The sequence below is a fragment of the Zalophus californianus genome, chromosome 11 (assembly GCF_009762305.2).
Source record: "Zalophus californianus isolate mZalCal1 chromosome 11, mZalCal1.pri.v2, whole genome shotgun sequence".
NCBI lineage: Eukaryota > Metazoa > Chordata > Mammalia > Carnivora > Otariidae > Zalophus > Zalophus californianus.
This window is the reverse complement of record NC_045605.1, coordinates 61,158,879-61,171,832: the sequence shown is the minus strand read 5'-3', so window position 1 is coordinate 61,171,832 and position 12,954 is coordinate 61,158,879. Positions and strand designations below refer to the sequence as shown.

Here is a 12,954-nt window from a genome sequence, read left to right as displayed (position 1 = left end):
CAGAGGTGACCTGATGGAGTGGGTTCTAGCCCAGAAGGCTTCAGGGGTGGCTGTTAGCAAGATGAGGGTGGTTTGGAGCCCTGTATAAGAGGAAGGACGGGGCCACAGCTTACTGGTATGTATGCCCCGACCCAAATCCTTCTTCCTGCCTTTGCCCTTCACTCATCAACCATAGACCTCTTTCTCAGGGCATCCAGTCTCCCTCTCCCGACCTGACACCTCTCAGACCCATAATCCTCCACAAGCATCCTATCCCGAGGACCTCATTGCCCCTTCCATGCAGACTCCCTGTGGCCCCGCCCCGAGACCCCAGGCCCTCTTCCTGCTCACCTTTCTTACTTCTGCCACTGCCCAAAAGGATGATCTTGGTACCCCATCCCCATCCCCCAGCTGTGTCCCCACAGACCTGGGCCTCCTGCTGCCCACCATGGCCAAAAGCGGAGAGGCCCTGCCACAGGGCAGCCCAGCACCGATCCAGGATCCCCACCTCATCAAGGTGACAGTGAAGACGCCCAAGGACAAGGAGGATTTCTCAGTTACAGACACTTGCACCATCCAGCAGCTGAAGGAAGAGATATCCCAGCGCTTTAAGGCCCGCCCTGATCAGCTGGTCTTAATCTTTGCTGGCAAAATCCTCAAGGACCCTGACTCACTGGCACAGTGTGGAGTGCGAGATGGCCTCACTGTCCACCTGGTCATCAAGATGCAACGCCGCACCATGGGCACTGAGTGTCCGGCTGCTTCAGTCCCTGCCCCAGCCCCCAGCCCTGGATCATTCCCTCAACCTAGCTCCATTTACCCAGCAGATGGGCCACCCACCTTTAGTTTAGGTGTTCTCACAGGCTTCAACGGGCTAGGCCTGACCTCTGGTAGTTTCTCTGACCAGCCAAGCTCACTGATGTGGCAGCATGTCTCTGTGCCTGAGTTTGTGGCTCAGATCATTGATGACCCTTTCATCCAGGGTCTGCTGTCCAACACAGGCCTGATGTGCCAGCTGGTTCTTGACAACCCCCATATGCAGCAGCTGATCCAGCACAACCCCGAGCTTGGGCACATTCTCAACAACCCTGAAATCATGAGGCAGACGCTGGAGTTCCTACGCAACCCAGCCATGATGCAAGAGATGATGCGTAGCCAGGACCGGGCGCTCAGTAACCTGGAGAGCATCCCTGGTGGCTACAATGTGCTTCGTACCATGTACACAGATATTATGGACCCGATGCTTAATGCAGTACAGGAGCAGTTTGGTGGCAATCCCTTTGCTACTGCCACTACTGCTAATGCCACCAGCAGCAGCCGACCTTCGAGGACGGAGAACTGTGACCCTCTCCCCAACCCCTGGGCTTCCACATATGGAAGCTCAGGTGGCAGGCGAGGCAGGCGCCCTGGAGACCAGGATGTATCTGAAACTAGAAATAGGGTTCCCAACATTCTGGGTAATATAGGGCTCTATGACTATCTTCAGCAATTATATGAGACCCCCCAGTCCCTGGGAACCTATCTGCAAGGCACTGCATCCACCCGCAATCCTAGCCAAGAACCACCACCACCACCACCAGGAAATCGAATCCCCCCAACTTCCTCCTCCTCCCAGGAACGTGAGTCAGGCCAGCCTCTCCCCAGAGAGTCAGTAGCCATCAAGGGAAAGTCCTCTTGCCCATCATTCCTGAGATACCCCCCAGAGAGCAGTACTGAACAAGACAGAGGCCAAGGTGGTGCAGGGAACGGCTTCACCGGCCACGGCACCAACATGCCTGACCTTGTCTTAGGTCTGTGGCGTTCTGCCAACAGGGCGCCATTCGTTCCTTCACCACCTTCCCCCATGGCGGCTACCCCTGGAATGCCTGAGCATGCTTGGCTGCCCCCACCAGCTTATCCAAGATCCCTGAGACCTACCAGCATGAGCCAGGTCCCACAGCTGCAGGACGAGATGCACCGGCAACTGCCGCTACTTCTGCACCTTCAGGCAGCCATGGCAAACCCTCGCGCCATGCATGCCCTGCTACAGATCCAGCAGGGTCTGCAGATCCTGGCTACCGAAGCCCCTCGCCTCCTCCTCTGGTTCATGCCTTGCCTAGCAGGGCTGGGAAGTATGGCAGGTGGAACAGAGCTTAGAGAGGGCGCCCTTATGCCTGAGGATCCCCCGGTAGCCCCAGGTCCTGAGGTTCCCCCAGCACAGGGCTCTGTGGATCTGGACCTCCATTCCACCCCTTTCCTCCAGATGTTGCAAGCTCTAGCTGGTGCCAATCCCCAGCAGCCACAGCCCGAGACTCACTTCCGGGTGCAGCTAGAGCAACTGCGGGCGATGGGCTTTCTGAATCCCGAAGCCAATCTCCAGGCCCTCATAGCCACTGGGGGTGATGTGGATGCTGCTGTGGAGAAGCTGAGGCAGGCATAGGAGCCCTAGTTGTTCAAGCCGTATCTTTTCCTCTGTGCCCTTTCCCCGTGTCCCACTACCCTAACTCCCCCATTCTTGAATGCAGCTGCACACTATGAACCAAATCCACTATGATGCCCTTTACTATGGAGACAATGTTGTTCCAGAGTCAATGAGGAAGAATGAGAGCCAGAAACAGTGGGGCTGCTGTGAGTGACCCAACCATCCCTGCCACTGTACCATCTCGGGGCCCCAGTCTGAGCTCTGCTTACGCCTGTCTTGAGATGCAATTACATCCAATCTCCAGTGTCTGTTGCTGCCCGAGTCCAGTTCTTTGTGGGCTCAGGGGGAAAGGAGCCAGTATGGGAAAAAAGCTGGCGAGGAGAGCTGTGTCTGCATGGGTGGGAGGGCTGGGAGGGAAAGCCCAAAGGTTTGAGGTTCAAAGATTTGGGAAGAACCAAGGAGGGTGAACTGAGGCCTGCAGCTTCCCTGGTGTCCTTCCAGAGGTCCCCCAGATCTTGTGTCCTGTAGGAGCTGCCACCCTGTACTCCGTTCTTCGGAGCATTCCTACCACCAGCCTGCCTGCAAAGTGGGCACGGTTAGTTATTTCTATCGCCCCTGAAGACTATCCCACAGGTGGCTCTCACTTTCTGGATTTGAGGCTGATTCCTGAGTAGATGGGGAGCCCCAAGAATTCAGCCTGAGTTCTAAGATTCCCTAATCGTGCAAGGTTGCAAAAGTACTGTCCCTGGTGGACACAGTTTGTCCTGGATGTTGTCTTTCTAGCAGCTGCCAGCTCAGAAACGGAGTACTCAGCCTGTGCTCAGCATTCTGCTAGTGGTTAGAGAGTCCGTGTGAGACAGAGACATGATCCTCCTTCAGGAGGCGATGGTCTGGGGGCACGGAGCATTCAAACTGTATGTGAAGACTAGTCGTTATATAGAATACAAGTTGTGAAAGGCGCTGCAAAGAGCAGGAGCTATGGAGGAGCACACAGGCCTGATCTTGTCTGGGGAGACAGGGAAGGCTTCCCGAGTAGGCGCTCCAAGCTGAAATCTTAAAAGTGGTAAGAATGAAGTAGGCAGACATGTGACAGGAGAGGGGAGAGCATCCCAGCTGAAGAGCCAGGAGGAGAAAAGGGGCTGAGGCAGGCTGTGTATGACACACAGGAGGTGCCCTCGGCCTCTCAGACTAAAGTCTCGTTTGCACTCAGCAGTGCTTCCCATGACCCGAGTACTTCCACGATAAAAGTGACACAATGCACGAATCAAGTCAGCAAACCAGGCCTCACCCACAGGGCCACTCTAGAGAAATGCACAAACACACTTAAATACACCCTGACACGGCACAGCTTTGTACATATGTTCAAGCATACACACAGAACACGGTCTGTTAAAGATTGATCTCAGAACGGAGATGTAAACACAAACATTAATGTTATATTGCTGTCCAGAGAAGAAAAGGGGCTTTGAGGGAGGGGACCGCTGCGGTAAAAGTGGTCATGGTGTGTGTTTAAACATCAGAGACTCAACATTGGGGGTCCTTTTAAGGAACCTGGAGAAACAGAACCTCCACCTGGGACTCAGGACACTTGTACCCCAACCTCTCTTACCTTTCAGCGACCAGCATGCATCAGAGATGAAACGAGCTTTGGAAGCAACTTTCTCCCACTGCTTTAGGTTTCAACCTCTAAGTGAAACAGGAGGCTTCAAGCTCCCCTTCCTTGGGGTTAGGGGGGGGACCTGTCCAGATCAAAGGAACTGCTGTTTATAGTGGTGCTAGTGGGGGAAGGCAGGGGCAAGTCTTGCCTCTCTGTTTCCTGGAACCAATAAGGCAAGTGCTGTGGGGCTGCCTCTGACCGGGGAAGGTGTACCATGCAATCTCTTAATTTCTGTCCTCCAAAGGCCAGGTAGGTTTGAGAAAAAGCCTCAGGGAAAGATTGATTTCATGTGCCTTTCATCTGGGCCAAAGGAAGCATGAGGGCTCATTTGAAGTAAATCTCAGGACAGACAGCAGGTGGGAATCTGGGTCTAAGCAGGTGGGAATCCTGACTAGGGAGGAGTTTTCAGGCCATATGTTAGGAGAGCCCTGGACAGTGGACTGGGTGTTTGGAATCTTGGCTATAGTCTCATCGGAGACTGAACACCTCAGCTGGGTGTCCAGGAGAGGGGATTCTTGGACAGGGAAGGTCACTGGCCTCTATCTAGGGCTCTATCCTAATGCAGGGCCGGGCCCATGGGAGGCACTCAGTAAAGACTGAATGAATGAACGCTGAATGATGAGTGAGGAAAACGAGCACCCAAATGAGAAAGTGGTTAGGGAGACGAAGCAGATGTGAACTGATAGAGGGTAGCCCAGGACGGGGCTTGTGCTTGGGGAAATGGGGACTGCTGGAGTTTGGGGAAGAGGGCATCTCGCAGGCTGATGTGGCCAAAACAGCAGGCTTCTCCAGATGTCTTATTTGCTCCCTGCAGTGACTCTCACCCTCTATCAGGAGGTCTAAATCCAGGACCTGCCCCTGGAGAGGACCCGCAGCTGGGGTTGTGTATGTGCAGAAGAGAAGTAGGGTCAGTTTAGGTGATACTGGCTCTAGTGCCTGGCTCCACCCAAGGAAGATGTACCCTTTCTTCAGACCGAGAGATTTGCTAGAAAGCAAAGAAAAAAAAAAGAGAGAGAGAGAGAGAGAGAGAGAGAAGCAGCAGGAGGATTGAAGTCTGTAATACTGTATCACATAGCCAGTCAGGTAGGTGGACGGACAACAAGTTAAGAGCAAAGCATTATTCAAACAACAGGAAGTGATTTTATGCACCTGTTCTTTTTATTATTATTATTATTCTCCTCCTAATACTTCTGTCATAAATACATATTTTTTCTAGATATTTTAGGGGTTCACTACTTATATTTAATTTTAAATAATAGTTAACATTTTTTGAGGTTTTCCAAGTGCCAGCCCAGTTCCAAGCTCTTTATATCCGAATGCACACAATAGTCCCCTAATGCAGGTAGTGTTACTATTCCCATCTTTCAGATGAGCAAAACTGAGGCATAGGGAGAGGGGAAATTTCATGGCTTAACGTTATACAGCTTCTGCATAGGGGAGGCAGGATTTGAAATTAGTCTATTCCAGAGTCCACACTCTTAACCACTGCGCTCGGTCAAATTAATTCATGCTTCAATCCGTACCCATAAAGAGTAAAAAGGGGAGGATTTGTGGCATTTAATTGGGATCTTTGCCTCCCTGCAAATGCCTACCGTGGACTGGAATATTTCCTTTGCCATATCTTATATATGTTTATATATGTGTATTTATGGTGTTTTTTTAATTTAATCAACTAGTGCCACACTTCTTAAATTGTTTTAACTTTGAAATTCTTAATGACAGAATGTTCAATGCTTGACTCCTTATTCCTTTGCAAAATACCATTGTTTAATTTTGTCCGTTTTTCTGCGTGTACTTACAGTAGATGTCAAATTTCAGGAAAAGCCAAATGAGATCTTGATTGGCCACTACATTTACAAATTAGAGAGAATCGAGAATTTTACAACTGGCAGTATTTCCTTTTAGAATGCGAAATGTTCCCATTCAAATTTCCTTTGTTTGCTCTAAAGAAGTGTAGTGTCTCCAACAGCTGGTGAACAGAGTGGGAGGGATGGGAGTAGGCAAAGTAGATGAGGGGGATTAAGAGGTATAGACTTCCAGTCATAGAATAAATCCGTCATGGGAACGACGTGTACAGCACGGGGAATATAGTTAGTCGTACCGTAATAACGTTTGGTGACAGAATGCATAAAAATATCAAAGCACTATAATGCACACCTGAAACTGATAGGATATTGTATGTCAATTATACTTCAATAACAATAACAAAAGAACTGTAGTTTCTTTTGTTACTTTTTTTGTTACTTCTTTTGTTTTATTAGTCCTATCCCTTAGGGTTTATTTCAATGTTACATTTTTCTGGTTATTTGGAGTGAAATTTTTTTCCTTTATATTTTCAGGATACATATGGTTGTGATGAAACTGTGCTGTCACCAATTATATGATAAATTCTTATTTTAGACAGATTTTTTGTTGATTCTCATGCAGACAAGTATATGCATCCTTGAAAAACAGTTATAAAGACTCTAACGTTCTAATAGTTAAGCCTCTTTTCTAAAATGAATTTGAATTGTTTTCTCAGTTAAAAAGCAACATATAAGTACAGTTAATCCTTGAACAACTATGTGGGTCCACATATATATGGAATTAAAAAAATTTTTTATTCTGTTCAGTTAGCCAGCGTATGTTTTTATCGTAGTAGAATTTTAAATTTTGGGGGTTGAGAGCAAAAACCACAGACATTTATTTACAACTACCCACCCCAGTCTCCGTGACATCAAATACAAGTCAACTGGCGCAGAGGTTGTACCTGCTGCCCTGTAAGTAGCGGGCTGGGGGGGTGGCCCACAAAGACCAGGACCGGGCTGGGCTGTAGGTCACTCCATGTGCCCACGGTGCAGTCAGGTCCGTCGCCCGGGGCTGGTGGCCAGGGGGCTGGGCTGGAGTGGAGGAAGGCGCCCAGAGGGCAGGGATGGCACTGTGCAGGAGCCCCGCACCTCCACTGTTCCCAGCTCCCTCACCCCACTGCCCCCTCCAGCACCCCCCGCCCAGAGAGGCTGGTGCACTCACTTATGGTGGACTCACTTGTGACAGCAGCTGCACGTGGCCAGGGCTGGGGGGTATACCCCCAGGAGGCAGATGGAGCAGTTCCACTGTGCCTCCAGGCTGTGGTTGCTGCCCACGGCCCACTCAGGGGCTGCAGTAGGATGGAGGCCACCAGGCTGCAGAACATTGCCATCTTGGCGCTGGGCCCAGGGCTGCCTCCCCGGTCCCAGCCCTACCTGCCGCTTACAGGTGGAGTTTTTTTTAAAAATAAATTTACATACAATACTGTAAATGTGTTTTCTCTTTCTTATGGCTTTCTTCATAACATTTTCTTTTCTCTAGCTGACTTTATTGTAAGAGTACAGAATGTGACACATACAACCTACAGAATGTGTGTTAATCCACTGTTTATGTTATCCCTAAGGCTTCTGGTCAACAGAAAGCTATTAGTAGTTACATTTTTGAGGAATCAAAAGTTATATGTGGATTTTTTACTGCACTTCTAACCCTTGCATTGTTCAAGGGTCAACTGTGTATCTCAGATAATATAGGTAAGTAAAATAAGAACATGAAAACTAGCAATGCTAATACCATGATGGTTGTCCTTCCAACACATGTTACAAACCTGTGCTACTATTGTAAATAATGTTTCATAACCTGGTTTTTTAACTTGATAATAAGTCAGGAAGCTTCTTTTCTAAGTTACAGAGGAGCCTTTTGCAACTCATTAGTTTAACCAATATTTCCTGAACACTTTCTATATGCCAGAAACTATGCTTGGTGCTAAGAATTCAATGGTGAAAAAGATAGATACAGTTCTTGCTCTAAGGAGCTTACACTATAGTGGAGATAAGAGACTTCCAATGAACAAGAGATAGAAGTAATAGCTAACACAGCACTCACTGAGACCAAGGCACTGTTTAATAAGCTTTGTGCCTATTAACATTTAATTCTTACAACAACCCTGTAAGGTTGGTACTATCATTAACCAATTTTACAGATAGGTAAAGGAAGGTGTTGGAATGTTAAATGTCTAATCCAAGGTTGCACAGCTAAGCAGTGGTGGAGTTGAAGCTGGGATTTGAACCCGTGTTTCTAGAGGCCACACTCTTAATCTCTATTCTATTGCAAAAATAATTTTGAATTATAATAAATTTCATGTGGGAAATAGACCAGGTAATTTAATAGTGCATTTAGAGGGAGGAGGGGTATATATTTAGAAGAGTGGTCAGAATGTATCTCTCTGGAGGGAGTATTTCTGCAGAGACTTTAAGGGAAAGAGGAAGCCAGACATTCAGAGAGCTGGGGGAAGAATGTTCCAGGAAGAGGGGAAAGTGTAGAGGAGTTCCCTGAGTTAGGTTAGAGTTCAACAGGTTTGAAGAAAAAGGAAAGAAGGCCAGTGTGTCCAGAGTAGTGAGAATGGGCAGGGAAGAGTGCTTCGAGGTGAAGTGGGAGAGACAGTAGGCAGGATGGTGCAGGGTTGTGTTGCCTCCCACTGAGTATGGAGTGTGGATTTCTTTCTCCTCTCTGGGGAGCATAAATGAGAGGCTGGCAGGGGTGGAAACAAAGTCAAGATAGAAGATCCTGCTGTCATTCAGGTGAGGGATGGTGTTGCCCTTAGACTGGGGTTCTCTACAAGGGCATATGGCAAGAAGTGGACAGCTGAAGAGTTTTTGGAGATATAATTGACAAACCCTTCTGATAAGATCAGATGTGCAAGTTTAAAGAAAGGAAGGAATTGGGAACTCATTTACTTATTCAGCTAACATTAACTGAACGCTCTCTCTCTACCAGGTTCTGTGCTGCGTGCTGGAGATGGAAGGTGTTCTAGATCACAAAGCCCTGCCTTTGTGAAGCCAAAAGAAAGGAGGCAGATACACTACATAATGGAATTTCAAGCAAAGGAAGGGAGAGGCTAAGAAACACAGAGTAAGGAGACAGAAATTGACAGGTGGACTCTTCTGGGATTGTAATCACCAAGCACATCACGCCAGAGAGCATTTAAGCCGAGATGTGATGAATGAAGGGAGTGAGCAAATGAAAGTCAAGAGCACGAGGTCCCTGACAAATGGGATATCACTTAAAAAGCAGGCACGAGCAGGGTGTGTTCCAGAATACAAGAAGGCTGCTGTGCCTGGGGCAGGGTGCCCCGGAGATGGGTCAGGGAGTCAGCCCGGGGCGAAATTATCAGAGCGTTTTAGACTTGGTAAAGCATTTAGATTAATCTAAGTAGCACAGGAAACCTTTTGGTGGTTTTGTGTAAAGAGGTGAGGTTAATTGATCTATATGTGCTACTGTGGCAAGTAGTGACTCTAATGGACCAAGAGAGGAAGTAGGGAAACCAGCTAGGAGGACACTGAAAATGTCAAGGTGGGGCACCTGAGTGGCTCAGTTGGTAAAGCATCTGGCTCTTGATCTCAGCTTAGGTCTTGATCTCAGGATTGTGAGTTTGAGCCACGCATTTGACTCCATGCTGGGTGTGGAACCTGCTTAAAAAAAAAACAAAAAAACAACTGTTGAGGTGATCAGAATCAGGACGCATGTTGAAGAAAAAGCCCTAAATAATTACTGATAGATTAGAAGTGCAAAGAAAGGACTCAGGGGTGATTCCTGTGTTTCTGGCCTAAACAACTAAATGAATGATGGTATGAGAAGGGAGAAGGGGCTGGGGGGGGGAGCGGTAAGTGAAGATTCTGTTCTGACATGAGCTGTCTTGCTTGTAAAACTAGCCGAGATAGGGAAGACTATGGGAGAAACAGGTTTGTAGAAAGAGAGAGACAAGCGGTCATTTACTGTTTTATATGATTCCATTTATCATGACAACAAAGGATTCTCATATATGTTTGCTCCATGTTCATCCTATTTTTGGACTTGTTTAGGTGAACAAAACATCACAAACTGCCATGACAATAAATCAGTGTCTGCGTCTTTACTTCAATCTCCCTTTCTCCCTCCTAACCTCCCTCCTTCCCACCTTTCCTTTCTTCCTTCCTACATGTATGTTATTTAGTGTTTGCTAGCAACGGGGTTACGGTAGCAAATAAGGTCCCTGTTCTCATGGAGCTTATGTTCTAGTGAAGGGACACGGAAACATAAATGAATAGTAAAGAAGAAATAATGACACAATGATAAGTTCTATGCAGATAATTAAAATAGACTACTAAGATACGAAATGGTTGGGAAGGGCTTTGTGAAGAGATGATTTGAAAGGTAAGAAGGATGAGCCTTGTAAAGATTAAGTGGACAAGCATTAAAGGCTTAGGGAACAACAATTGCAATGACTTTAAAGATGGGAAGGCACTTGGTCTGTTTCAGATATAAAAGGGAGGCCAGTGTATTTATAGAAGGGAGGCCGGTGTGGCCAAGTTTTGTAGAAAAGGAGAAAATCATCATCAGGAAGTCAAGGAGATGAGCAGGAGTCCAACCAGGGGAGGCTTTGTAGCTAGACAAGGAGTCTGGATATTATTGCAAAAGTGATATGGACGTAGTCTTTGCTACTCCCATCAGAGGGTCTTTTTTTGTTTAATTAAACAAATTTATAAGATTATCATTACAAACCACACTCAAACCTACTCAGTGTATTATAGGAGGGAAAACACAGCTCACTAGCAGGACAGAATCAGGCATTTCTCTCTTAATGGGAATCCTTATAGCCCTTCCTGTTCAGTTATGTCTAATAAAACTATTATTGGGATGGGAAAACCTTAGCCCATCTCTGTGAAAAATATGGGAATGTAATATGTTTTCTGGAAATTAGATCTTAATAAACTTTAAATCAGGTGCATAAAGTCAGCATTTTATTGAATCTGGTTGGGGTCCTGGGTCTAAGAGAAGATACCACACTCCCCTCACCAGGCTGCTTGGAGTTGTCTCCATCATCTGCAGCTGAACATGTCTCTGGGCATTTGGTCAACCCTGACAGGCACACCTGTTCTCAGTATCTCCCAGTCTAGTTATGGACCTGACCACAAGATGTGCCGAAGATCGGCAGTGACTGTAGTGTTGAAATCATACTCAATATTTGACAAGTGTCTGCTCTGTGTCAGATACTTTGGATTGCACTTTATATGCATTATCTCCTTCAGTCTTCAAAACAAATCTGTGAAAAACTACCACTTTATAGATGACGAAACCCTGGCTTAAAAGGGGTAAATGACTTGTTGAAGGTTATTAAGTGGTAGGAGTGGGATTTAAACCAGGGCTATTTTCCTCTAGAGAGCCCACATTCCCCCTTTTTTGTCCTAAGTAGTAAGTTTTAAATTGATTAAATAAATACCAAGTTGATTGTTTTATTTTATTTTCCAATTATAAAAGGAATTTAGGTAAAATGTAAAATATTCCAATGATGTTGGCTTCTCAGGAAGGATGAAGGGAGATTCTTGTGTTGAAGAACTCAGCGGACGACATGGGCAGGGCTCCCTCACTGAGACACGGTGTGTAAATGGACTGGCAAGGGCTGTCAGTGGGTGCTTGGGAAGGAGACATTCCAGGTTCTGACACTAGAGCCTGAAAGAGAAGAGAGAAGGGATGCTTCACCTCACAGGCTATGTAGGAGAAGAAAAAAAAAAAAAAATCCCTGGAAACATGAGGTAGGAGAAAGCAATTCTGGATGACTGTCACCCAGAATGCTCTTCAACTCCTGTTACGTATTAATTTATTAGCTAATGCAAAGCCAGGAACGTTAGCTTGAAGATACAGTTCTGCTGGGTGAAACACAAAGAAACTTCCCCAAAGGAATTGGTTTGACTAATAATGTTTGTATAGTAGAAGTTGTTCTGAGATCTGGGCATTCCCAGGAAGGGCCCCCTAGATTGCTTGGTGCCAGCCAGCCATGAGGCTCATTCTATGAAGCTTCCTCAGACTGAGAGGGTCTTTGAAACTCAGGAAACACAACTTATCAGAGTCTGGATATTGGTTGGATACAGGGGACACTGATTCAAACTAGTCCAAGTTTAAGAACATATATCAATATCTAGGAGTAGAGAAATCTAGACGCTCATTCGTTTCCCATATCCAGCAGAACCTTCTGAAGGTGGTATTATAGACAGCCAAGTGCTAATTTTGTAGTCCTTGGAAAAACCAGAATCAGAAAAAGGATCAAGGATATAATGGTAAAAGTCTGGCAGCCTGATGTATCCATCTTCACAGTAAAAAAAATACAATTGCTGCAGAGATCTGACAGATTTAACATGGAGTCCCACCTGCCTGGAGTGGTCAAAACAGTGACTTAGAGAATCATCATTTTTCTGCTTTTGCAGTTGAAATATGTCAGCTCCCAAGGGACAATTTTCATCTTCAAATGGGTCTTAAATTTCATCACTGTTAAGTCATAAAGACCTAGAGTAAAATTATTACTTTCTTATAATTTCTTTTGCCTCAGCTCTAATCCTGGAGAGTTGAGATCATAGCTTATGTCTCTGAGAACTACTTACAACAGAAGTTCTTGGGGAACATGATGTTGTTTTTCTTAGAACTGCTTCAGTAAGTTACTTAGCCCGGTGAGCCTTGGAGACACAAGCTGCCCTCAAGCCCCCACTGAGGTTGGATGGACTAACTGTACACATCTTCATTCTGTTCATATAGAAACAAGGGAATTTGTGACCTTAGGGGAACTGGGCCATGGTCAGTATACAGCCATTTAGTGGAAGACAGGTGACTAGAACGAGCACTTCCTAAGCCAGTTCTCAGACCAGTACCTTTCCTACTTAGCTATATTTGTTTACCAATCTCAGGTGGTATGATTTTCAAAAGTGAAATAGGCTGGGCACAACAGGTTTCTAGACAGAAACATTTAATTTTTTTCTATTGCTCTTTAAGTCAGATTGTAAAGAGAGCCTACCTCGGGCAGGTAGAAGAGACCTCTGCCCTTCCCCCATACAGGTCTACTTTTCAACTGTGACCTCATCACTGACATCATATCCCTTAAGGCTGG

General features: G+C 46.3%; 1 protein-coding gene across 1 annotated transcript; it reads left to right on the top strand.

Moving 5' to 3' along the window:
* On the top strand, positions 1-2,682 carry LOC113914531 (ubiquilin-3). The gene is made up of 2 exons (XM_027579845.1): positions 1-115; positions 391-2,682. Exon 2 carries the CDS (start codon positions 428-430, stop codon positions 2,396-2,398), a length of 1,971 nt encoding a protein of 656 aa, XP_027435646.1. The 5' UTR covers positions 1-115; positions 391-427; the 3' UTR covers positions 2,399-2,682.
* Positions 2,683-12,954: the final 10,272 nt, after the last annotated feature.

What these genes read in the sequence shown, in the direction of transcription:
- LOC113914531 (XM_027579845.1), top strand. Translation starts at nt 428, where the DNA reads ATGGCCAAAAGCGGAGAGGCCCTGCCACAGGGCAGCCCAGCACCGATC.